Source organism: Ricinus communis, chromosome 9 (assembly GCF_019578655.1).
Source record: "Ricinus communis isolate WT05 ecotype wild-type chromosome 9, ASM1957865v1, whole genome shotgun sequence".
NCBI lineage: Eukaryota > Viridiplantae > Streptophyta > Magnoliopsida > Malpighiales > Euphorbiaceae > Ricinus > Ricinus communis.
In genome coordinates this window covers 7,698,184-7,723,855 of record NC_063264.1, presented here as the reverse complement: position 1 = coordinate 7,723,855, position 25,672 = coordinate 7,698,184, and the positions used below count along the sequence as shown (strand labels likewise).

Genomic DNA, 25,672 nt, shown 5'->3' with positions numbered 1-25,672 from the left:
ATCTGAAGAGGATTCTGAATCATACGGACTGATGAGAGATTGCTCTGGAAGTTTGTCTTTAGAGGCTGGAGGAGGAGAGGTTTTCTTTTGCTGGGTTTCTGAGTTTTTTGGGTAAAGGTGAGAGAATGTGCCAAATGGCTGATAAAGGATTTCTTGTTGTTGTTCTGGTTGTAAAAGAAAAGGGAAAGAAGAAAAGTACGAAGGAGCAATAGCCGATGAGGTTGAAGCTGCTGATATGAAAGTTGGAATCGCAGTAGACTGGTTTTTCCGGAGATCATTTTCAATTTGATCTATATGCTTCTTCAGCCAGAAAATCTCCTTTTGCTTTTGCAGAAAAGAGGGGGTGATCGGCTGAGGTATTCGGAGTTCTTCATCCAAAGCTTGATACTTTGCTGTAAGGGATGAGTACAGTTGTAGGACTTCTTGTGAAAAAGTATCTAGCTTGTGATCTATGTTTTGAACCAAGTGTAGTGCTTGATCCAATTTTCCATCTATCTTCTTCAAATAAGTGTTTTGGACAATAGAATTAGATATTTGCCAGTTGAGTACTTCTTCAGGGGGTGTCAGCGGTTCTAAGTTTCTAGAGGGTGAAATCCGTGTAGGAAGGATTTCAGATCTTTTGTTCTCTGTTTTTCCCAAGGGAGGGAAATCCTCTGGTTGTAATATGAAACATTCTTGAACCAAGGGTTGTCTGATCGGTGTGAGAGATGAAGTAGGTCCAAAAGTTCGTGGCATTGTTATACCTGGCCCAACGTTTTGTACCTCATGTACTAAACTGGACGGGTACCGGGTTTCCAGGCTATAAACCTTTGGATCTGACTTAATCTCCGTTCTGCAAGCTGCAGAAGGGGGTTTGCCATATTCAATGTTGAGTTGTGCCATAATTTCCTTGAACTCATCATAAGAAACGTCAATGACTGTTTTTCCTTCTTTGGCAAGAAACTCAATTGCCTCATCGAACATTGGCAGTGGCTTTTTATTTTTCCTCTGGGAACCATCTGGATCCCGATCATCTGGCTTAGATGAATCTCTGAACAAGAAGTATCCAGAGACATCTTCTTTGGATTCTTCTGTGGATGCTGAAAGCAGGGTTCAGCATAATCCATATCATCATTACATAGGCATTCTGGCTTGCACATTTCTGGGGCTACATCCCAGACAAAGTGTCCTCTGACTTATGCGATAGATCCGGTTGCCGGGATGCTTGAAAGGAGTGAATAGGGATCTTCTCCCTAGGTCGTGATACAGGTTGTATCATTGATGCTTGGAAAATTGATGGTGCTGAGGAAGATTCCTCGGTTCTTGTAAAGACCGTCTTAACAGTCCCATCCTTTTGCTGAATAAAGAGGGGATTTGTGGCTTGTACTGGTTTTGATTGAGATGCTTGAAGCTTCTCATAATTTGATAATATTTTAATATTTATATACAATAAATTTAGACATGTTGGATAAATTGACATATTAAAAAATATTTAAATATTATAAAATAATATTAAGTTAAAGTATCTAATAAATTATATTAAAAATTAAGGTAAAGTTTAAATGCTTAAAATTAGTAGTATGGCTTGTTTTGGTATTATAATCAAGTTAGGTACAATAATAATCATAACTGAAATTATTAGATAAATTCGATCTACCACATTATTTATATATCAAGTTAATTGTATAACGACATATTTTTTTATTTAGTGTTGTTTTTATATTGATTTGATAACCAATATAAATATAACACTTAATAAGAAATATTATATTTCACTGTAAAATTGGTTTGGTTTATGAATGAAGTATTAAACCGAATTTATCTAATAATTTTTGAGGTATTTAAGCAACCATAGAAAAAATACACTTGTGTACTCTACCATAATAGGAAATCTCCTTTTCTTCCTTTTCTGAGTGGCTTTAACTTGTGACCAAATGTCTACAACACATCAGATTAGTCATTACAAACAGAAGTTCTACACATTGGGCAAGACCCATTTCTCGTCAACCATTTGTCTAGACAATCCATATGAAAGAAGTGCCCACAGTAGGGAAGTTTTCTCACCGACTCTCCATCCTTGAAATCCTGACATGGCAAGCGAACAAGTGTTACCATTGACATCTAAGCATTTTAATCTGGAACGGAAACAGCTCAGGGAAAAGAAGCAGTACCTGCAAGCAAATTGAACAGAATTCATGGCATTGCAGCTGACAGGTGTTGCTAGATTGGAACGTAAAATCAGGAAGATTTTGGATGAGATTCTCGGACAATCCTCTGTTTCCACTTGTATCCAGGATGTCTGAAATTTCTCTGTACGTGGTCTCTAATGCATTCATCTGAAAGTTAAATGCCATGTCATTACTTTCATAGCCAGTATTTAGTTAAGTTATATATTGCTACTACTCCATATATGATAATGAAGAAGTTTACTTACTTGCCATTGATAAGCTTTTAGCACTGCAGGACTTACCCATTCCATGAAAACTTTCCCATTCATCAAACTATAAAATAATGCAACCTACAAAAGTAATATTTTAATTAATTAAATGGTTAAGCAATTCCCTTCAATCAAATGGATTGATTGAGAGCCACACTAGTTAAATTGATGGGGACAGTTCAATGAGAAATGAGTAGCCAGCCATCCCCTTGTTTAAAAGAAGTTAAAGGACTAAACATTCATATTCATATATATATGGAATATAAATTGTACAATGGATATATGTACATTTGCATTTGTACATGGTTGTTACCTTGGAAAATGGTTCACCATCAGCAACTGATTCCAGCAATTGAACGGCTGTAACTGCACCTGCCACTGCACCTATTCCTGATCCACGGATAAATCCAGTTTCTGTTGTCTGCCCTTTCATGGCTCCAATCACTGTTCCCACCATAGCCCCTCCTGTGTAGACAAAGTCATACATATATGCAACTAATGAAGGAGCAAAATGATGATAAATTCATGTAAGAATTCAAAAAACAGATTAAGTTATATGTTATGTCATGCTTCTAATTATGAGGGATACTGAATAGTACAAGGCTTCTGGTATCAAATTGCAGATAAGTGGAGTCAGCTGCAGCTAGCTAGCAACTGTGCCATTTATCAATGCCCATACTCTCTGGACTGCATGGTGATTTTGTGGACCTATGTATATTATATTATATTATATATATATATATATATATTATGGTTGCATGGGCAACACACTTTCTAACAAAATTTTAAAACTGCTTAAAGTTTTATCAATGAATACCATATACCTAAGTTAATTGGCACCTCTATCTTGTCATACCAGAAGTGGGTTTTTCTTTATATAAAGAACATTATGAAAAGGTTGTATATGTTGGACTTGTTGCTTTTGTAAGAAAACTTATGAGGGAGAGGGAGAGCATACCTAATGCAAGAATGCAAGTGAAAGCAGCAAAGACAGCTTTCTTAATCATTCTAATAATAAAAAATCCAGTTCCAAAACCCTCCATTGCTCCAAGAACCAACATGGAAACAGCTTCTTGACACCTTAAAAACACCTTTATTATACCGGAGAACAACCACTTTGTCATTTGCAAACAACTTTTGAAACAAAAAAGAAGAAGAAGAAGAAGAATTAACTACTTATATATATTTATAGTATCTGAAGAGAAAAGAAAAGCAAAAGCAGCTATTGCAAAGAGAAATGAGTGAGCTAGCTAGGAATAGCAATGCAAAAATTTATATACAAGTAATAGTAGAATAATAATTAATTACCAATACTCAATCAAGCATTTAAGATCAAGGGGCTACCCCAACCCAACCCAACCCAACACATAATGCTATCCTACTCCTAGAAATATCTTTCAAGATCAAGAAAAGGGGAGAAAGATCATAGCAATTGGGCAATGCTCTCCTGTCAATTTATAGGTTCTTAATTAATTACCTCATTTATTTTGCATGTCCCATATAAATATATATATATTGAAAATCCACTACTTATCTCCACCAGAATCCAGCCATCTGATGTCTAGTCATAGCAAATTGCGATTTCCCATCTGGGTAATAAAGGCTACATTAGCTGCTGCAAAACAAAAGCAACGGGCGCAAATGCAAGAACCTCAAGGAGAAGGCAAATGTAGCAAAACCAGGTTCTACAAAATAGCTGGTTATTGCTTCTGTGGGCTGGAAAATGGAGATAGATGATTTGGTTTATGGGAACTATGGATATTGTCTTGAGATGCCCATGCAGTGGTCCTTCTACTGCATTAATGAGCTGTAAGTAGGTCTCCTTCACTCACTCACTCACTCACTTATCCAAGAAAGCAAACACTGGTTTCTCGGAGATTCAACCCCAAAAAAAAAATTTATTTTTAAGACATTACATAATTGGTTGTTTCAAGTTCTGATAGCTTTGTCCATTGGATAATCAGAAATGAATATTAATATGAGGAAGTTGTAAAAAAATGGAGTTTTCTGGAAGCAACATATCTATATATAAAGACGAAATTGTTTATATATTTTGATCATTGCCAAATTATTGTTGAGACCAGATATCCGAACCAATTGAATAAATATTGAATATTTATTTGATAGTGTCAGAAATTATAATGAATTCGATGTTTCTAGTTCCTTCCTTATAAATAATTCTGACTTACCTTGAGAAATATGAGTTTTGTGCAGAAATTCTTAAATAGATTATGTCTATCACATGGCATTCAATTTTAGATGAAAAATATTGTTTAATTAAATTGAAATGGATTAGCTTACGATGCATCATCATTAATCCATAGGGTTTGTATACAAATAATGTAATAAACATGAGTCTGTCAACAGTGGAAAGGTTGAGGGTCGTAATCCCTTCCAATAGCGAGAACTCTCCTTCTTAATATCAATTTTCTTTTTTTTTAATTTATTAGACTGTGTGAGTTGCATATGATCATATATGTATCCGAGAAGATGAAGATTGAAACCAATTCCTAAAGAAACACATATTCAAATGCTTTAAAACTGATCTGAATATTTAGAAAGCAGGATTTAGGGGAACCTGGAAACAATTTATCTGTTTCAGAATTTAGCTTTCCAACTACAGAAAAAGGATGTTTCCAGCATAACAATGTGATCATTTAAGATTGATGTCTCCAGTGTGGAGGATTTACAAGTAACAGTGTTTTAGGTTGCAGACAACTCTTTGTGTTTAGATAACAACAGAAGTGGATGGATCAATACGGATGCACTTGAATTCAGTACGGATATTCAGAATCAAGCGTTTCTTGCGGGTCTGGCTTTCTTTTTATCATTGGAAAGGGATGAAGACGGGAGATGCAACAATTAGAGCCCCCGATGAGACTCAACAGTGGAATTCTCGAATCATGCGTTGAGGCAGATACAGTTATTGTAGGTAATAATTAAGTTTAGCATAATCAAATATAAAAAGAAATGAAATTGAGCTATGATATGCTTTAAGCAGGGAAAGGGAAAAACATGTTTGAGAGCCTCATATTAAAGTAGAGAGCAGCCTCTCTGTCACTGTCTTCCCAGTAGAGCCAGAAAGATAAATGTCTTTCACACATACAGGATTGAATTTGCAACTACGAGATCAATATTTAATTGTGTATGTATAACATAAGGAATTGAAGTTACAACTATTGTTAATGATTGATTGGGTGTTCTAAAATCAAAGAATTTAAATATCCAAACTCTGAATAAAAATAAAATTATGAATTTAGAAAATAAAACAATGCATCGGAATATTTAAAAAAATTTCTTGATTAATCACATACAATTCACCGATAAATAATCATATTATTATGTATTTGCAATCACCATACAATCTATTGTGATGTCTCGAATGCCAAACGTCATTCATACAGAGAACTTTGATCCATCGAGCCTTGTTCGAACTGTTCAATATATTTTAATAATTTTCAGCTTTTTATTTTCGCTTTATTTTCGCTTTGTTTAAAACCTTATCAATATATGGGTGATAGAAAAAAAATCAAACAAATTGCAACCGATTGAATAATTGATAAAATATAATTGAAATATCAATTAAATAAACTGAAAATCTAATTAATCCAAATGGTTAATACAATTTTAATATTTCTCTATAAAAAACTGTCGGTTTAATTATTTTTAACGGAACAAATAGTTTTTATTTCCTTTTTTGACGAAGAACAAATTGATGTAACTAGTCATGTGACCAAATAATTAACGTTGTTATTCTCAAAGAAAAATAATAATTACCGTTGGTTTTTTAATTTTATTTTCTATTTCTGAACAAAGAAGCAGCTGTCTATGATATAAATTTATGGGCCTATGTGCTTGGTTTGGGCCATTAACATTACAAGTTTTGGAAATGAAGTCCACATAATATTTTCCAAATTAACTGAAAAAACATGTATAAATCCTATAAATTATTTATTTTGGATCAAAATTAATTAGAATAAAAGTTTCAGAGTTTCTCCTTAAATTTTGAAAAATCATATTATTAAGCCCACAACCATTTTTCTTTATTTCTTTTAATTTTTTTACTAATTAAAAATACGATGATTTTTCAATTTAATTTCTGATTGAAAATACTTCAAAATCAAAATCGGTCATTCCATTTTCTTTCCAAATTCATAATTTCATTAAAATCGAAACAATTTAATTAATTAAACTGATGAATTATAAAATTGACGGACAGGATAACTCTTTTCCAAAAGCATTCCAAATACTGAAAGTGCAAAAGGAAAGGATAATGCTTTAATTTAGTAAGAGAGAAGTGAGAAGTGATAGAAGAAATTGGTGCAATTGTAGTTTAAAATAAAGAATTGATAAATAAACAATAAATTAATAATCATAGTGGGAGATCAATTATTAGATCAACAAAGGGGTGTCGTATTATGAGATTAAGACCATATTTTATGTTATTGGATCACATGCCTATTTTGTTTATGGCATGTAGCTAACAGATTATAATGTTTTTTTATTTCCTTCTTTTTTGAAAAGAAGAAATAATTGAATATAAATAAATATTTTACTTTTTCTTAGCGAAAGAATTATTATTCATGGCCCCTCATAGAGATTATATTGATACATGTTAATTTATATATATATGAACATGTGAATTAATTGTATAAATAGATATTATTTATTTCATTTTAATTGTTTAATATTAATTATATCTTAATTTACTTATATTCACAAATAAGAAATTAATATGTCCCATAAATAGTTAATGAAAAGAAAAGGCAACAAAAAGAGAAATTTAATGTATTAAGTCCTCGTTGGCAAAGTGATTAAGATATAACTATAATTATTAATCGAATTATTAAAATGAAATAAAAATAAGACTATATGATCAAAATAAAATTATATTTTAAATTAAATAATTATTTATAACCATTTAGGGTGATAGTCTAATGGTAATTACACCATGTTAAAGGGTTTGGATTCAATGCCTCTTACAAAAATACCGTTCAAACCACACATCGGTGGAGTCTCTTTCACTTGCAATGACCGGTTTGAACTTTAGCTCAAGCTTAGCATAATTGTTACTCTAACCTAACAGCATAACAAAGTATGTAGTAAAACTCGACCGAAAGAGAGCTCGTACGGTCACACCCAATAAATATTGCTATTCTAACTGCACGAAACATCAATGAAATGTGTAGGAGTTATCTTGTTAAGAAAGAATAGAAAAAAAGGCATCTAGAGAAACTTCACTAGGTGACCACATTAGCAATTAATACTTGCAAGCAATGTTATTGCCACATAAGGCTTTGGATTTTAGCTAACAGAAATTCAACAATCCTTTCTATTGCTTCCTTCTGAAATCGCAAATTTTGGAATGTTTACTACTGTTGATGACACACTATGAAGTTCAGATTTTCTGATGAAAAAAATGTTTCCATGCTTATGGAAACATTGTCAAACTGTTTTCGGATTTTAAAAACCCTTTAGATATTATATGTAATTTACTTAAAATAAAATTTGTATTTTTAAAAATAATACTAACTAATTATCTATAATTTTAAAAATAAATTTATAATAAAAAATATCATAAAAATACATCAGCAAAATCCGTTAATTTACGGCCACAAACTTTTGTTTTGAGGTTCTAAGCAATTTCTTAGAAACTGACTTTTCCTTGATCAATAAAACGTGTGCCTTACCTTATGAAAAAAAAAAAAGAAAAGAAAGAAAAAGAAACTCAAAGCCGCGTAAAGCAACAGAAGGTAAATTACATTTTCCCGAACAAGTCATTTCAACCATGATGCACCCAGTCGTGTTGCCACGTGTCCTCTAATAGCTGTGCATCTGTACGTTTGATTTTGGGACCTGACCTGCTCCGAAAGGTCCGTCTTGTGGCTGTAGGAGGACATGTTTGGTGTGGAGGAAGTAAAGACCGAGGAGAGGAAGGAAGTAAAGAAAGCAAATGCCACTTTTTCATTTAAAAACATTGCAGCCTCTCCTCTGACTAACTTTTGAAACTAATAATATAATAATTAAAAGTGTTTAAGAGCTGCTTTCTTCAAATATTTAATCATATTAAAACTAGATTTTTATTCACAGTAATTTTATTTATTAGATTTATTTATAACTGTATAATTTTTAAATCGCATTGATTATCACAGAAAATTCAATTACATAATAATAAATATTATATACCACAATAGCTATTTATATGCTTTAATTTTTTAGGGCATTCTTGCTTTTCTTATTGAACCATAAATAAATAAAAAATATTTCACTATTATTATTTCATGTATTAAAAACAATTGAGTGCTAAGAAACAACACTTGAGGAATTCAGTCTTCCCAGAAGCATACTTCCATTTGAGACCAAACAAGGCTCTAACATGATTATCGCATGGCTGCTCTGTTATTGTGCCGTTCTCTTTTCAGTGACGAAATGGATTAAATAAAAAATTGGGACGTACCCAACAATACAAGTTATAGACCGAGTGAACACACAAAAACAAAAAAAGAAAAGGCAAAACCCACTGAGTTGATGAATTTGTTATTTTATTTTATATTATTTGAAAAAGTCAGTTTTATTTTATTACATTTTATAATTTTATTTGATTTAATTTGATTTTTACATCTTTTATTGGATTAAATTTTTTTATGCATTCAAATAAAATAGTCTTTAATCAAATTAAAAATATATAACAGCTTAATAAATTAAAATAGAAATTAGGAAACTCAATAAAACAAAAATTGAAGAAATTAAAAGTTTATAATGCATTTTGAAAAAAGAAGAAAAGACCTTGAAATCTTGCATCACAATCAACATTGTACAAACCTGAGTTAAAAACTGTTGTTGGTTGAATAAAATATACATATTACCAATTATATACATTGATATATTGGATAATAATTTATTTGTTTCACATACAATTATAAACAGTTTTTCTTTTTAATTTTATATCAGAAGTCAATAGCATTTTCTTAAAGATGAAATTATTGGTTTCCTAAAGCATGTGGGAATGCAAACCAAAAGCTATGGACTGAAACTTTGATACTATATACAAATAGAAATATACCCTTACACATAATGAATTATAAGGTTACTAATTTTTAGATACTGTCATCATCTTAATTCAATAAGAATGATTAATAATATTCTGATATATTAAAAAATAACTGTAATTAATTATTTTAATTTCTGCATCAAATCCATAATTTTATTTATATATTTCTTTCTTTTAACCTAGGAAAAAAAATATATTGAGAAAACCATGGAGATTTATGTAATGTAATAGACCCTTTTCATCTCTTGCTTTGGAATGTACTGAACTTTCAGTCCAACAGTTGACCAAGTTGTTGTTTATCCTTTGTTAGCAGCCTTCTCTTATAGACTTCTCTCCATAAAAGCCATCAGTTTCCAAAACCAACAGCTCTGATCTACTTTTGGCTACAGCCTTGCTCAAGTTGGTATCTTTAGATCACATGTCAGTTTTATTCTTTTTCAAAAATCTGGGTTTTTATTTACATACACAAATCTACCTAATCCCAGGAATTCTGATCCAGCATCAAGAAAAAAGCTGCTGTCTTTCTGTATGAACTAATTTTCTTATCTGGGTGTTTTAATAAAGTTTGTTCTTTCTTCTAGTTTTGTATCTTTGGGACAAATTTCCTATCCTGTTTCCTGATCTGGGTATCTGAATTTTCTGGTGTCAAAGTTGGAAATTAGGCTTTTTTTCTTAAGATATGGGTTTCTGTTTAAGCAAAGAAAAAAGGTCTCAGCAACATCACTATAATGGTGCTACTGGATTGCAGCATCAGTCAAGAGAACCTGTTGCTTACCAATCCAAATCCCCAGCTCAGCCATCCTATCAGTTCCCCTCTCAGACACCTGGTGCACAAATCCCAAGAAAGCCTGTTGTTCCAGCTCCAAGCCCAAAACCCGTCCACAAGCCAGACACAATTCTTGAAAAACCATATGAAGATGTCAAGTTACACTATACAATTGGGAAAGAATTGGGTAGGGGTCAGTTTGGTGTAACTTATCTTTGTACTGAGATTTCAACTGGAAAGCTATATGCTTGCAAATCAATATCCAAGAGGAAACTTGTTACCAGGAATGATAAGGAGGATATGAAGAGAGAGATTCAAATTATGCAGCATTTGAGTGGGCAACCCAATATTGTCGAGTTTAAAGGTGCTTATGAGGACAAGCAATCTGTGCATCTAGTGATGGAGTTATGCGCTGGTGGTGAGTTGTTTGATAGGATTATCGCTAAGGGTCACTATAGTGAGAAAGAAGCTGCTTCTATATGTAGGTCTATTGTGAATGTTGTTCACGCTTGTCATTTTATGGGTGTGATGCATAGGGATCTCAAGCCTGAGAATTTCTTGCTATCCAGTAAAGATCAGAATGCCCTTTTAAAGGCAACTGATTTTGGACTTTCAGTGTTCATTGAAGAAGGTAAATTGATTCTATTAATCCTTATGTTATCTTAATCATTTGTTTTGATTATGATATACTAGCTAGGAATTTATTTTTTTAAAAAAACTGTTTTTTCGAGGAGGATATTATACTAGGTTGGAAGAAATTATATAGAGTGCATATAGTTTTGCCCTAAACGGTGTTGTCATTTTGATCTCATTGCTGATTTGAATTTACATAATTTAATGAATTTAATCAAAACTTAAAAAGTATTTTGACTTGCGGGGTGTATAAATTAGCTGGATTGCATTAAGATATATCTTCTCGGGTTAGCATTTGGCAAATCTTATGTCATGGGGCCTAGCTTGTCTGCACCTTGCCAATAAGTTTTTAATCTAAGTTGCATGGTTGAGTAATTCAGATGATTTTCCTTCATTTTAATAATAAGTGGCTTTTGATCTCAGACATATTTGCCATTTTAAGCTTGCTAGGTCATATTCTCCTCCACTCTGTTTCTGAAATTAAAACTACTATGTCCTGATTTTGACCTCGGTTTTGGTGTGTCCCTCTGTACCTCAACGAAGTTGTTATCTTATCCTTGCAACTCTCTTTTGGCACTGCATTCCTTCTCTTTGAAATCTGTAAAGCAAGGTATATGAAGCTGCAAAGAGGATGAACCCAATTTGCAGATCTTCCCTTGTATTTCTTATGTATAACTTCCCTTCAGGTGTGATTATGAAAAAAAATCTGAAACTGTCAAGATGAAGAAATTTTACCTCTTATCAGTGTTTGGACCTTTACTTAAGCAAAGTTGTTTCCTTGGTCAGAATTTTGGGAAGTAGGCTGTAGCCTTTGACAGAGTATAATACCTAGCATGTTTTAGGTGGGTTTCCCGAAGATCATGTAATTGCATGTGTATTATAGCCTTGATCCTAATATATGATCAACCTCTCCAGGAAAGACGTATCGAGATATAGTTGGAAGTGCCTACTATGTCGCTCCTGAAGTATTACGACGCAGATATGGAAAGGAAATGGATATTTGGAGTGCAGGAGTCATGCTTTATATCTTACTTAGTGGTGTACCTCCATTTTGGGCAGGTAAAAAATCGAATTAAATACTATTTAACTATTACAGCATGTACATTCCCTTTTAATTTTCAAGAAGTTGTCTAAATAGTGGAGTGTTTGCATCAGTTTTACCCACTAATCAATTATTACAATCATTTATCAAAAATATTCACTTAATAATAAATATATGCGTTGCAGAATCGGAGAAGGGCATATTTGACGCAATTTTACAGGGAGATATTGACTTTGAAAGTCCACCATGGCCAACTATTTCTAGCAGTGCGAAGGACCTGGTTCGCAGGATGCTGACACAGGACCCAAAGAAAAGGATTACTTCTACTCAGGTCCTAGGTATGAATCCCATAATAATTAGTGTTACTTTCTATCATAGAAGGCTTCTCCTGTCAGAATTTCTTATGACTAGGTTTCAGAGCCTTCATATGGCATTCAGAATAATAACATTTTAGGATAGAGATTCATCTTTACAATCCCTTTTCACAGTACAAACTTACATGGTTTTTGTTGTTCCCAGAACAAATACTAGCCTATAATCAAGTAAAGAAACAAAACAATTGAATGTTAGTATACTTGTATTTGTTACAAATTTTGACATACAGTCGAAATCCTTTTCATAAGATGCAAAGTCTAGCAACTCCTATCATTATAGCATCTGCATCGGTGACCTGAGATAACTCTGGGGCTTGCTTTATGTATGGTATTCGTAACTTAAATTCAACATTCTCAGAGCATCCATGGCTCAAGGAAGGTGGAGACGCATCAGACAAGCCAATAGACAGTGCAGTTCTTTCAAGGATGAAGCAATTTAGAGCAATGAACAAGCTGAAGAAAATGGCACTGAAAGTAAGTTAAGGAGTTGGAAAAGTGGACGCAAATCATGTGATGCATAGAATTAATAGAGTGATTTATACTTGCACGTGTATTAATTTTGGGACATTTGATTTTCTATAGGTCATTGCAGAAAATCTTTCTTCTGATGAAATCCAAGGTCTGAAGTCTATGTTTGCAAACATTGACACTGATAACAGTGGCACCATTACCTATGATGAACTAAAGGCAGGGTTGGCTCGACTTGGATCAAAACTCACAGAAACTGAAGTCAAGCAGCTTATGGATGCTGTAAGATGTCACCTGATTATATTATTCTTAACTGTCTACCAAATCATATTGTATCTAGCTGACATTATTGACACCTCATTTTCAGGCTGATGTCGACGGAAATGGGACAATAGACTATCTTGAGTTTATCACTGCTACAATGCATAGACACAGGCTAGAAAGAGAAGAACATCTTTACAAAGCATTTCAATATTTTGACAAGGACAATAGTGGGTGAGTTTGTCATAAATCTATGGTGTGCTCATAAAATCAGGACAGACCTGATCACTGAATGTAGAGAAAATGAGATCTTGAAATTGTATATCAGTGTGAAATTGTTGGAGACACAGCTAAAGCTGCTTGTAAAATTTCAACAGCATGGAAGAATGGTTGAAATTGAGTTTTGATGTATATGCAGGTTCATCACTAGAGATGAGCTAGAAACAGCAATGAAAGACTATGAAATGGGAGATGATGCGACAATTAAGGAGATAATATCTGAAGTTGATGCGGATAATGTAAGTGACTATATGCTTCGAACACGAAATATCTGTTCTACTGTAATGCATGCTGGTTGCTAAGTACTTCTGAAAATACAGGACGGTAGGATCAACTACGAAGAGTTCTGTACAATGATGAAAACCGGAAATCAGCACCAAGGCAAACTCTTCTAGACGACGGGTCTGGTTAATATTTCCGCACAAGCCTTGACTCTCAACCGGAGACAACGGATATTCGTCACTTGAGCAGAAAATCTAAAGCCATCCTGTAGATGTTTCTCTGAATACTCTCGAACTATTTGATTTACAAAATTTTCCCATAGAAAGTGTGAGTCTCTCTTTCCATATCAAGTTAGAATCAAAAGAGTTGTGCATATGATATTATTAACTTTTCATTTTCTTTTCTTTTCTTTTAAGTACATTTCCATTTGACTTGGTATTTGAGAATGAAGCTTTCGTTTTGTCAGTCAATTTTGTAAAGCTATATTCCTTAGACATAATCAAATTTGTAATGTAATAATCACCATTACATTGCAAATCTGATACGTTTGCTTGGTTACACAAAAAAAGAAAAAAGAAAAAGAAAGAAAACAATAATGTGTTTGAATTTGAACAACATTCCCATTACAACAGAGAACCTTCTTCTTCTTGCTCCTTTGCTGGATGCGAACATGCACGTAATCACGAGCCCCAGTTGCACCTGTATCCTTTCCCTCAGAGAACGGATCAAAAGCAGCGGAAATATAAACTCGGAGATCCTTTCTCATGTACTTGTGATTGAGGAAACAACTATATAATGTTATGTTAAGAATCAAGAAGAGGGATGTGGCTTGCATAGGTCGGTGTACATGTGAATGAATCTAACCTGGTTGGACTTGGAATTTAGTAATACTCATTTGCTATTTGCTCCCTCAATTTGTTCTCAATGGGCAATCAGCCTGAAAAATTAATTTGCTGGCTCGTTTATGCACCGAATTCTTCTATGTCGGCTTATTATCTCATATTCTTTAGCAAAAATTTTAGAGTTCTAGCTCACATTCAGTTAGGAGTGAATATTTTTTCTATCTTTTTTTTTTCTTCATCCTCTCTATTTATTGTTTCCTTTTTCTTTTCAATTCCTTTCTTTTCTTTCTTTATTTTTTTGTCCAATGAATCCTTCATCGTCTTTTTTATTAATTGATTTCATTTTATCCGACTGATTATCGGCGAAAGAAATTAATTTAATTTACATTTTTTTAGTCAAATTTATACTAAATAATTAGATATTTATATTTTTAGCCAGATCAAAGCCATTAATTTTTTTAAAAGAAAAAAGATACTATACTCTCAAAGCCTCTATTTGCTTTAATTATTTTTTGAAATAATTATACTTTTAATATCTAAATTTGTCAAGAAATAACAAGCAAGTATTTGAACTCTTAAAACTAACAATTAAATATAACAACTTGTAAAGAAATAACAAAATGGTGTTTTTAGCATGTCACCCGTTATAAATACAGATATGAATTTTTTATGTTAAATGAGATAAAAAAATAATAATGTATTGTAAAACAATGAAATGAAAAATTTGTATATTATATACAAATGTATTTTTATCAAGTCATTAGAAATTTACAGTGCAATAAACATGAACTGAGGATTAAGAATTAGGATCACTAAATTGGGGACTAGAGATTTGAATTACTAGACTTTTATTAATCCATGACACTCTCTTTACAAGCAAAGATCACCATTACTTTCATAGTTTATTCCTTACACAAAAAATAAAAGCAAAATGAGAGATGAGGAAAATAAAGGATAGAGAAAGAAATTTAAGGGAAAGAAATTCTAAAAATATATATAAAATAAAATTTATTCTAAGGTCATATTATTAATAAATTTACTTTAATTTTTGATGTATTTAATAATTTTTGCTCTTTTATCCATATGTATAAGAATTGAAGGAATTTAAAAAAATTTTAAAAGTTATATGCTAAAAACATTACTTTGTTATTCTTTTACAGATTGCCACACTCAATTATTAATTTTAAAAATTCAACCACTCAATTATCATTTATCGATAAATTCGTATGCTAAAAATGTAATTACCCTTTTTTTTTTTTCTTTTCATAGTTATATCTTGAAAATTTTAAGGTATTACCGAGAATTTGTATTAGGCAGTAATGATGAACTGAAAATCTTAATCCTGCTAGATTCGACAATGGGTTCCATTTATTTAATTTGTTAGGCTTGATTCATATGCAGATACTTTAGACTTCTTTTTGGTTGATCTTGAAATTCTTGTCGAGAACTTTGTTTATACAGATTTGAATCTTGAGTTGTGAACTAATAGAGAATGGTTTTTGATTACACATCAATTTCTCAAATATGGTAATTCTTTTCATCTTCAAATAGCTTGGGTACTGAGGGGATGGAACCATGTTCATTATATATTTTATCTTGTCTTCTTCTGTAAAATAATTGATAAAAGGAGAAACATAGCAAAGAGTTTTGGTTGCTTCTTCTTTGCAAATATTACTAGTTTTCTTCCATAAGCAAAATGAATATTATATATCTTGGAAATTTTGGCTTTAGTTTGAGCTTGCTATGATTCAATTAATTAAAGTTTGATAGTACTGAATGATAGCTTCCTCATTATCTTCTTCAAATAAATACAACACTTTCAGAAAGATCAAACAAATTAATGTCGTTCATCTGTTGAAGCTATCATTCAGTACAATAATTTCAAATTGTTGTGATAAAGAGCAGGTTAATCTCTTGCTTTTTAGGTTGTTGCTTGTTTAACGCAATTCACAGCCACCGCTATCTCCGCCAAGAAGACCAGATTCAGGTGCGTATGTTTTCTGTTCTGAATCAGGAAAAAAAAGAAAAGGCAAGAGCTCAGAGGCACCTATTTACCTCCTTAAGTCAGAAGAGAGTGACGGACCCTACCATCACAAGGGTGCAGCCTTAATCATCGCTCGTGTAATGCACCAGCCGGGAATCGAACCCGGGTCTGTACCGTGGCAGGGTACTATTCTACCACTAGACCACTGGTGCTTTGATATTCCTGTTTAACGTAGTTCATAATCATCAATCTGCTTCAAGAAGACCACCATCAACACCTGCTTTCCAGATTCAGGTGTGTATGTTCTCTGTTCTGAACCAGGAAAAAAAAGAAAAGGCAAGAGCTCAGAGGCACCTATGGTGTGTATGTTTTCTGTTCTGAATCAGGAAAAAAGGAAAAGGCAAGAGCTCAGAGGCACCTATTTACCTCCTTAACTCAGAAGATAGTGACGGACCCTACCATCACAAGGGTGCAGCCATAATCATCGCTCTCGTGACATGCACCAGCCGGGAATCGAACCCGGGTCTGTACCGTGGCAGGGTACTATTCTACCACTAGACCACTGGTGCTTCGATATTCCTGTTTAACGCAATCCATAAAGAAGAACACTATCAACAGCTCCTTTCCGGTAGGTTTTCTGTTTTGAACTAGGAAAAAAGGAAAAGGCAAGAGCTCAGAGGCACCTATTTACCTCCTTAAAGTCAGAAGATAGTGACGGACCCTACCATCACAAGGGTGCAGCCTTAATCATTGCTCTCGTGTAATGCACACGCCGGGAATCGAACCCGGGTCTGTACCGTGGCAGGGTACTATTCTACCACTAGACCACTGGTGCTTGATATCTAATATCTTCCAAACATTTTGTGAAAACCGTGTGCCTCTCCTAATTTTCGTTTTCTTATGTTTGCCGGTTTCATTAATACATTAACGATTCTTCAGATGTCTATCTGCACACTGACCAATGATTTTGTTCCCGTCCTTAAAAGATCTTAATCCCTCTTTGAATAGGAATCCTAAGTTCAACTTTGTCCCTTAAACAAGAAAGGCACCCCATTCAATGAATTAACAAAAACCTACCATGCACCCTTGGCTTATTTCAGTTATATATTATTCTGGTGTAAAATCTTCCTCCTCTTTTCAAGAATTCTATAAGGAAACAGATACTCAGAGCTCCAAATGTTCAGAAAGAACCAACTAATGCATACAGCTAAGCATCTAAATTTGGACAAATTTAGACAAACAAGCAAGAAGAGAAGATGGGAACAGAAATCATACTCATTAAACCAAAAAAATCCATTGCCATTATTTAATAGCAGTACATCCAAATGAAAATACCATTCACTAAACAAACCAAAATCAAAAAGAACCAAATGTTCAATAGTCATAAACCATACATAGACCACTAATACCAGAGCAGCTCAGCTGATAAAAGCCACAAACACCGAGCCTATAAATTTCACAACTCGATCAAAAACCATATATAGATATCAATAATAGCAGAGCAGCTCAGCTAATAAATCCAGAGACACTGAGCATATAAAATCCACAGCCTTAATCAAAAACCATGAATCTTGATCAGATCCTTCCTGACGAGATTAGCACTAACAAGGAAACTCTGGACGTTCTTGCGCTGATCTCCTTGTAGCTGGATTATCTTCCCAAGGTCTTTATCCTGCACAACATTCCCATTACAACAGAATTCCTTCTTCAGAGACTTGAGAATTTTCTCTAAGCTGTATTCTTTAGGAAGGCCTTGAACTGTAGTCAAGTTCTTCTTTCCATTCCTCTGGTATATACGGATATGTACATAATCTTTAGCACCTGAATCCTTTGCCTCGGAGAATGGATCAAAAGCTGTGGGAATTTGAACTTCTAGATCAACCATGTACTTTGCTCGATGAAAGTTTAAAAGAACACTAAACAAACCTGAAAATAGAATCAAATACTTAACTTAGGGTTTTTTCTCACATAACCAACACAAATCTCAGCGGGAAAAAAGACACATAACCAAGATTATTAATTAGCGTTATCGAAGATTTGACTTCAGAAAACCAAGCAATAAAAGGCTTTTTAAAGATCACTATAAATTTCAGAAAAAACAAGCAAACAAACTAAGAATCACATAACTAATTCAAGGTTCTCAAATATATGACGAAAGGAAAAGAAGGGAAAGAAATAGGAAAAGGAAATGGAAGAAAAACTAAACCACTTCCATTTCCTTCCAAAAAGGAGAAATCTGGAAGCTACGGTTTTTAAAATCTTCATCGATACCCTTTTTTCAACACAAAAAGGGTAATCAATCAAAGAACATGATTATACAACATATCTTTTCCTTTCCATTCTCTAAAATAATAATCCAAACAATAAAAAATAATACAAATTCATTGTTCTTTGACTCCTCTTAATTTTATTTCTTTGTCCTTGCTTGCTTGCATCATTAGTGTGATCCAAACAAATTAGGGATTTCATATTAACCCCAGCAAGAAGAACACCAATAAAAACAGAAATAAAACTTCAATTCTAATTGCAGTGTTTCTTAAAGCAAACTAATAAGCTAACAGTCACCTGACCTTTATGATTGATTATATTATTCATTTATTATAGACCCAGATATGAATCATAATCACATACAAAATAGATGCACACATGACAACAGAAGATGAACCATAAAAACAAGGCCATGGTAGAGGCTTACCTTAGAAGAGAGGAAAGATCAGACTGCAACTGAGCTTGTGTTGAAATGTAATATGAAAATAGCAAGAAGGCGCGAGAGGCGTATTTATAGAGTTTTTGTATAGGTCGGTATTTGCACCTGTCAAGAAAGCTAACCATGGTTAAGTGAGATCACCAAGGTTGGACTACTGTTTGTGCGGTGGGGATTAAAAAATTTAGGAAAGATGGACGGTTATGATGACGTGGTTTATTCAATAATTATTTCTTTTAGACTTGACAAACAACTGCCAAATTTTCAATTCTGCTAAAAAATTTTAGGATTTTATAAATTAAATAATCTTTAAATTTAAATTTAATGTACTTGATTGAATTATATTTTAATCCTTCAGTCATATCCAATAAAAATATCAATATAAAATGAGATATTAATATAATAAAAAAATTTATCCGAAAACTAAAAATAAATATAATTGATCATTGAATTAATAGAATTTGATATTTTAGTCACTTGTATAATTAAATTAATAAAAAAAATTATTAAATATGACAAGAAAAAAAAAACTACTCGCAGTCTATTAAACTTTTTATAATAATTAATAAAATTTGAAATATGTGATAGAAATAAAAATTCAGTGGGAGTCAATGAGATTTTTGTAAATAAAAATTATGTTTTTGTAGAAAGGTTAAATTTAAATATTTAGGCGGTTGATGATGCGTTGAATGTACGCTAGGATGGAGTTCACAAGGAAAAAGAAAGAAAATTCTAGGTTGGTGAAAGTGGAACCCACAGAGGGATCAATTGCCAAATTGGTATTGTGGCGCTATGGGATGTATTGGATTAGATTGGATGGATAGAGAAGAATCCAGAAAAACAACATTTGCATGCATAGGGTCCATCCAATTAGCATAATTTAGCAATCAATTGGTATCTTTTTCTCTTTTCTCGTTTTTGAGTGATTTTAGGGATCCAATTCTCTCGAACAGAAACTGTCATCATCTTTTGCAAAGTATTTGTCTGTTTATTATTCTTAAAGACTAAGGCACTCGTCAAAGGGACTAGGAAAGCTTTCCTGTACATTCATAACCCATTACAGGGTTCTTGACAACTGCAATTTTCTATGAAAAGATTTTCCCAGTCGAAAAGAAAATAGATGGGAACTCTATAAGTTTATTATTTAAGTTACAAGAATGTTTTACATCCAAATTTAGTGGAAATGCCAATCTCTGATTATTTATCAGAATCCATCAGGGGTCTAAGAGACATTTCACTAAATTCAGCTGTAAAACAAGTCAGATTTGGAGCAACAGGATAATATATCATCACAGTGGTCAGAGGATATTCTGCTGTATGGCAGTCGTTATGTTTATAAACAACAACAATCCCCAGCTGTATACAAGCAATCTACTGGTATTCCATGAAAACACAGACAGACTAAGAAGGTGGGGATGACATCAAGATAAGATCTTTTCCCTGCCACTTGCTATACAAGAGATATTCATGACTTCAGAAAAATAACAAATCAAAAAGCACTGACGGTGGATTAGTTATTGGATATCAAGGCTATGATGGAACAAATTGTATAAGCATTCAAGAAAAATATCTGTATTATGTGCTTGGATGATCTGGTAACCGTTTCAAGTCCATTTCGACTTGATGGATCGTCCATTGCATACTTTCCAATCTCTGTAAGATGATGATGATTATATTAGAGCTGCGGAAGTAAGTGAAAGACCGAAGGAAGCAAACTTTTTCCACACTGATTATTTACCTTTACAATATCATGGTATTGTCTTGCTATCGTATCGAAATGAGGATCTACCCCTTGATACTCACGTAGGCGTGTAACCTATCAAGAGACATTGCAACAAGAAAATTGATCTTGAAAATCAGTAGCAAAAGTGAAAAGAAAGCAGAACTAGAAATTATAATTATGCATGCAACATGAATGTATCACCCCCTATAATCAGCATATGCGCAATTAAATTTTAATGCATATCCTAGTATGTCAAAACCTCAAACTCACAATAAGAATCATGTTGGCAACCACATGCTGAAGAAAGGGATTGGAAAAATAAAAAGATATTTCCTTCCATCTCGGACTAATTCTCTCAATTACAGGACAACAAAATCTTCAAAACTATAGCAACGGAAAAAAGAACCTCCAGCAACTCTACAGAAAGCACTAAACACTGGTAAAGAAACAAACCGCTTTGTTGTACGCCATAGAAGCTTCTTCTGTAGCCTCCACAAGGTACTTCCTGAAACAAAAAACAAGGTAGACTAAAGCCTGAATACAAAAACCAAGAAGAAGTGCAGAAGTACCACGATCAAGTACCTTATCTTATGAAGGGCTGGTATGGACTCCTGGGTATATGTTTCAAGTAGGAGAACATGCTCCAGAACCCTAAGAAAACAATTACACTTTTCATTAAAGAGAATACAACTGCTTCTTATAACCCGAAATCATGGATATGACCAAGCTACTTGTTTCACTCGTCTTTATATCAACTTCTATTCCTTGCAGTATGGAGATAAGAAACAGTATAAATAAACAGGAAGCAGCAGAACAAACCTTAGTTTTGCACTCATGGTCTCACACCTTTTACACAGCCAAGTTTTCTGTAGATCATCCTATAAAACATTGGACTATAGGTTTAAGTGTCCCTCCGTTTAGGAAGGAGGAGAAAAAAAAGCATTTGGACATAACTGTTTTATTGATTGCAAAGTAGAAAGCTCACATATTTATGCTGATGCTGCAACTTCAAATCTTTTACAAGCTTAATGAGCACCACCAGTATCTGCTCTAAGACCTTCTCAAGAAAAAAATATCATTATACAGGTTATTAATGTATCACCAAAAAGAAAGTACCATTTTTTCAATTTACAAGCTAAAAAAGAGACAGAAAATTATACAGAAACAACTTGACATATTTTCCTCGTACATTGTAGTATTCTGCAAATTTTCTATCTGCGGAGTAGAGATCCTCCCGCAGAGCAGCTTCTTCCCTTTCAATTTCCTCAATGATCAATTTAACCCTGAAAATGCAGATAACCAGAATGCTATATTTCATGAGACACAGTCCACTTTCTTGACCCTATTATGATATGCAATAGATGTTAAGGGAAAGCGTTTCAAGAGACTAACAACAAGAAAGTATAGTTCAAACCTTTCTGGAAGCCGTGCAATTGAATTTTGGCCAGTGGACGAAGAGTCTGCAGCAGCATAATCAATCTCATTTGTTATAATATGCACATAGCGCTATGTATTACTCAAATATCAAACTAGAGTTTCAATCTATTGGAAACTTAACTCATTGCCATCTAGCCCTCTCCTTTCCTCCATCATTTTCCAAAATAAACAAATTCCAAAAACATGCATCACCTTTTAATTGCTTCTCTGATACATTGCTATGCCTAGGTCTAGTTCTAGGAGTTCATGCATAGATTGGAGCTGAAAGATGATAGATCACATAGTATGTGCAAGTGCTACTTCTCCCCACATAATCCAACACAATAAACAGCTACTAATCCAACCAAAATGTTGCAAAAGCACCAGACTATAAGATAACATGCAATCCACAGATAAAGAGAGAAACCAAAGGAGTTTATGCCAGAGAGAAGAGAAAGAGCTGAAATGTTTTAGATGTCTAGAAATTCCTATAACCTACCAATATCATCAACAAAAGCATCAGCTAACTTATCACATTTATCCTTCAGACGTGCTTCAATCTCGTGGGAAAGTGACATCTGGTAATCTGCTGTATCCTGCAAAATAGAATATCAGTTGATGTAAGACAGATGGAAGCAAATTTTTGAAAGAAATATCTAAACAGAATATATATGCAGTATAGGTGTCATAGGTACAACATAAACTTACCATCGTCAGTGGCATCTGCTGGAGCTGTGTTTGCCATAAATAGGCAGGTGTTATACCAAGAAAGCGATCAGGAACACCACCAACTCCAGGTTCTGCTGAATCAGCAGCAGCAAGAGAAAGGGCATTATTTGCTGCACCAGCAGTGCTGTTGGCAGAACTAATTGTATAATTTATTGAATTAGAGCTTGAGCTGATCGTGACACTGGTACTTGTACTATCAAGAGAGCTTCGTGACATTATACTCCATTTTTCAATTTCCTCCTCATGGATTTCACCATCCTTTGATATAAGAGGAAGCCTCAGTTTCTGAGCCGCTTCAGCTACAACCAACCGATGTTCTAGACACTCGTAAACCTAAGATTTTCGGTACACAGGACAAAATTCCTCTACTAATAAATACTTTTAAGATCAAACACTAATAGCACTGAGAATACCATCCCATGCCAAGTATTTCAAAACAATCATAATTGGCAGCAATTCTAAAATATATGCAACAGTAAAATGGCTAAATTACTCATCTTTCCTTTTTACTCTTTACTGTCGGTTATATATATATATACATAGTAGTAAAGGTAAGAAATAAAGCAAACCTGAGGAGAATTCTTCAAGCTAAGTTGCGGATATAACCCTTGGATATCACGAATGCCACCTAGATTACCCACTGAAACTGCTTGCTGATACTCTTCCACCATACCAATAGCTTCACAGTAAATTGCCTACATTTGACCATTCATCATTTATTAAAATAAAAAAAGAAGAAGTCATAATGTTGCCACTCTTCAAAAACTTGACTCATCTTTATCAATAACCTAAAAAATACTCAAATAAAACCCTAATTTCACAGAAAACAAAATCAAAGAGATGAATAAATAATTACCATTGCTTCTAAATAGCGCAATCTTTCTCTACACATTTCCTCTCTGGCCTAAACAAAAACATGATACAAAATAAAGCAAGTATTAAAATTCAATAAATCATTTTCTCGGTAACCAAACAGAAAGTTAAAAGAGATGCAGAGAAAATGTGAGAGCAGCAGCAGTAGTAGTACAAGTTGGAGGTCATAGTATGCAGATTTTGAAATTAGAGATCCATCAGGTGCTAAGCAGTGGCGTTCTAGCTGGTCGATCACTTGAGCCACGTCAGCGGGCATGGTTTGGCCTGTTCCTTTTACCATTGCTACAACACGATGTCGTTCGTCGGTTGGAGATTTGCTTCTACGAAACGGAAATTTCGATAACTTCTGAATATACAACGTTGGCCGGCTTGTTTTGATATCAAATGAGAGAAGGAGAGGGGAAATCAAATTACTGAAATATCCACTGCATGCTTACTTGTTTTGAATCTAATTATGGGCTTTTCAGTAAAGAAACAGATAGCCCAGGGAACTTTATTAAAGTTTCCTAACCACAGGTGTTCGTTAATTTTAACTGCCTCCAATAGAAACCGACTTGTCGTCCGGTCTTGGATAAACTGAATCATCTGGATGCAAAATAAATTTTGAAATTTAAAAAAAAAAAAAAAAGAGCTCAGCCGCACCCATTCTCTTCCTTAAATCAGAAGATAGTGATAGACCCTACCATCACAAGCGTGTAGATTTAATCATCGCTCTTGTATGATGCACCAGCCGGGAATCGAACCCGGGTCTGTACCGTGGCAGGGTACTATTCTACCACTAGACCACTGGTGCTCTGATGTTAGAGTATATACACCTTATCTTTTAATACGGATCAACCCCTTCTTCTTGCGTCAAAGAGTTAAATCCTTCTGAATCATCAAAATATGAAATCTGGGAGAATACCTCACGAATTTGCTACCTTGATTTTATTTTATAAATAGAATAAGGTTGAATTAGGCCAATTAAGCCTTAAGGAACAGGCTCAATTTGGTCTTCAGTGACATTATTCTTCTTATGTTTCTTTATTTAAAAAAGAAAAATCATTAGAGATATAATAAAACAAAGGAAAGAATAATATGAGGCTTCGAGTTCCGGTAACTCTTCACCGCTGCTATTACTAGAGCACAATTTAGTAATTTTTCTATTTGTTTGCATAAAGGCCGAACCAAACCATTTCATGTGATTTTTTTTTATTATTACTTTACAAATTAATCTTTTTAAATTTTTATAACTTAATATCAATATAATATTCACTTTTAATAACAAAATCACTTATTAAGTAATTATGCTAAATTTATATTAATAAAATTAATTTTTTTTTAAATTTTATTAGATACAAAATGAAATAAAGTTTAAAATAAGATTATAACATTTTTAAAAGTATCATAATAATTACTTATAAAATTATTTTATTATTAAAATTAATAAATACATTATAAATTTTATATACTACTTGATATTGTAATTTTATTCTTTCTATTGACTATAATTTAAAATTTTTAGTACCATTAACACTTAAATAATAACAGTAAAATAAAAAATAAATTATAAAATGTAAATTTTTTATCTTTTATACTTAAGTATTTATTAAGATTTTTATCGAAATTATACTATTTATTTTCTTTAATTAACTAGGCCTGCTAGGAATATTTGTTTTGAAATGTTTCTACTCTTTGGACATTTTCAACCGATTAACGTAAGATTTTTTTGCCTTTCTATTATAAATTGTTTTAGATCAAGCCGAAAAGGAATGTAAAACAATGCAAGATATTTCATTTACACTATATTCTTAATTTTTACAATTTTTTACACATTTTTTTAAAAAAGATCTTACAATTTCTTTTAAAAAAATTTATATATATATATAATGTCGTTTTAAAATTTTTTA

The 25,672-nt window shown here is 33.1% G+C and overlaps 4 protein-coding genes, 1 long non-coding RNA gene and 7 other non-coding genes across 13 annotated transcripts; 2 read left to right on the top strand and 10 right to left on the bottom strand.

Moving 5' to 3' along the window:
• Positions 1-1,855: 1,855 nt before the first annotated feature.
• LOC8279840 (NEP1-interacting protein 2) lies at positions 1,856-3,778 on the bottom strand. Of its 2 annotated transcripts, none has more exons than XM_015727473.3 (5): positions 3,375-3,778; positions 2,730-2,881; positions 2,450-2,497; positions 2,151-2,315; positions 1,856-2,064 (listed from the first exon to the last, which is right to left on the bottom strand). In XM_015727473.3, the coding sequence occupies exons 1-5, from the start codon at positions 3,538-3,540 to the stop codon at positions 1,933-1,935; spliced, it is 663 nt and encodes a 220-aa protein (XP_015582959.2). In that variant the 5' UTR covers positions 3,541-3,778; the 3' UTR covers positions 1,856-1,932. The 2 variants fall into 2 exon arrangements, with proteins under 2 accessions (XP_015582959.2, XP_015582958.2); XM_015727472.3 differs by having other exon boundaries at positions 2,414-2,497; positions 3,375-3,768.
• Positions 3,779-9,748: 5,970 nt separating this feature from the next.
• On the top strand, positions 9,749-13,977 carry LOC8279841 (calcium-dependent protein kinase 33). Its single transcript, XM_048378941.1, has 8 exons — positions 9,749-10,864; positions 11,782-11,925; positions 12,094-12,246; positions 12,641-12,756; positions 12,865-13,032; positions 13,118-13,245; positions 13,430-13,529; positions 13,611-13,977. Exons 1-8 carry the CDS (start codon positions 10,147-10,149, stop codon positions 13,683-13,685), a joined length of 1,602 nt encoding a protein of 533 aa, XP_048234898.1. The 5' UTR covers positions 9,749-10,146; the 3' UTR covers positions 13,686-13,977.
• Positions 13,978-16,094: 2,117 nt separating this feature from the next.
• Positions 16,095-17,276, top strand: LOC125371074. The gene is made up of 2 exons (XR_007217274.1): positions 16,095-16,632; positions 16,725-17,276. It is a non-coding gene; the product is annotated as an uncharacterized LOC125371074 (long non-coding RNA).
• On the bottom strand, positions 16,388-16,473 carry LOC112536815. Its single transcript, XR_003080751.1, has one exon. It is a non-coding gene; the product is annotated as a small nucleolar RNA snoR114 (small nucleolar RNA).
• On the bottom strand, positions 16,480-16,550 carry TRNAG-GCC. The gene has a single exon. It is a non-coding gene; the product is annotated as a tRNA-Gly (tRNA).
• On the bottom strand, positions 16,743-16,828 carry LOC112536816. Its single transcript, XR_003080752.1, has one exon. It is a non-coding gene; the product is annotated as a small nucleolar RNA snoR114 (small nucleolar RNA).
• TRNAG-GCC lies at positions 16,837-16,907 on the bottom strand. The gene has a single exon. It is a non-coding gene; the product is annotated as a tRNA-Gly (tRNA).
• Positions 17,008-17,094, bottom strand: LOC112536814. The gene has a single exon (XR_003080750.1). It is a non-coding gene; the product is annotated as a small nucleolar RNA snoR114 (small nucleolar RNA).
• A 334-nt stretch (positions 17,277-17,610) lies between the features above and the next one.
• Positions 17,611-19,185, bottom strand: LOC8279855 (protein translation factor SUI1 homolog 2). Its single transcript, XM_002532515.4, has 2 exons — positions 19,034-19,185; positions 17,611-18,264 (listed from the first exon to the last, which is right to left on the bottom strand). Exon 2 carries the CDS (start codon positions 18,221-18,223, stop codon positions 17,894-17,896), a length of 330 nt encoding a protein of 109 aa, XP_002532561.1. The 5' UTR covers positions 18,224-18,264; positions 19,034-19,185; the 3' UTR covers positions 17,611-17,893.
• A 1,141-nt stretch (positions 19,186-20,326) lies between these two features.
• On the bottom strand, positions 20,327-24,576 carry LOC8279844 (AUGMIN subunit 4). The gene is made up of 13 exons (XM_002532516.4): positions 23,938-24,576; positions 23,767-23,814; positions 23,480-23,605; positions 22,890-23,243; positions 22,681-22,777; positions 22,180-22,225; positions 21,955-22,048; positions 21,751-21,822; positions 21,585-21,643; positions 21,348-21,416; positions 21,219-21,270; positions 20,781-20,858; positions 20,327-20,695 (listed from the first exon to the last, which is right to left on the bottom strand). Exons 1-13 carry the CDS (start codon positions 24,061-24,063, stop codon positions 20,618-20,620), a joined length of 1,299 nt encoding a protein of 432 aa, XP_002532562.1. The 5' UTR covers positions 24,064-24,576; the 3' UTR covers positions 20,327-20,617.
• On the bottom strand, positions 24,412-24,497 carry LOC112536813. The gene has a single exon (XR_003080749.1). It is a non-coding gene; the product is annotated as a small nucleolar RNA snoR114 (small nucleolar RNA).
• On the bottom strand, positions 24,506-24,576 carry TRNAG-GCC. Its single transcript has one exon. It is a non-coding gene; the product is annotated as a tRNA-Gly (tRNA).
• Positions 24,577-25,672: the final 1,096 nt, after the last annotated feature.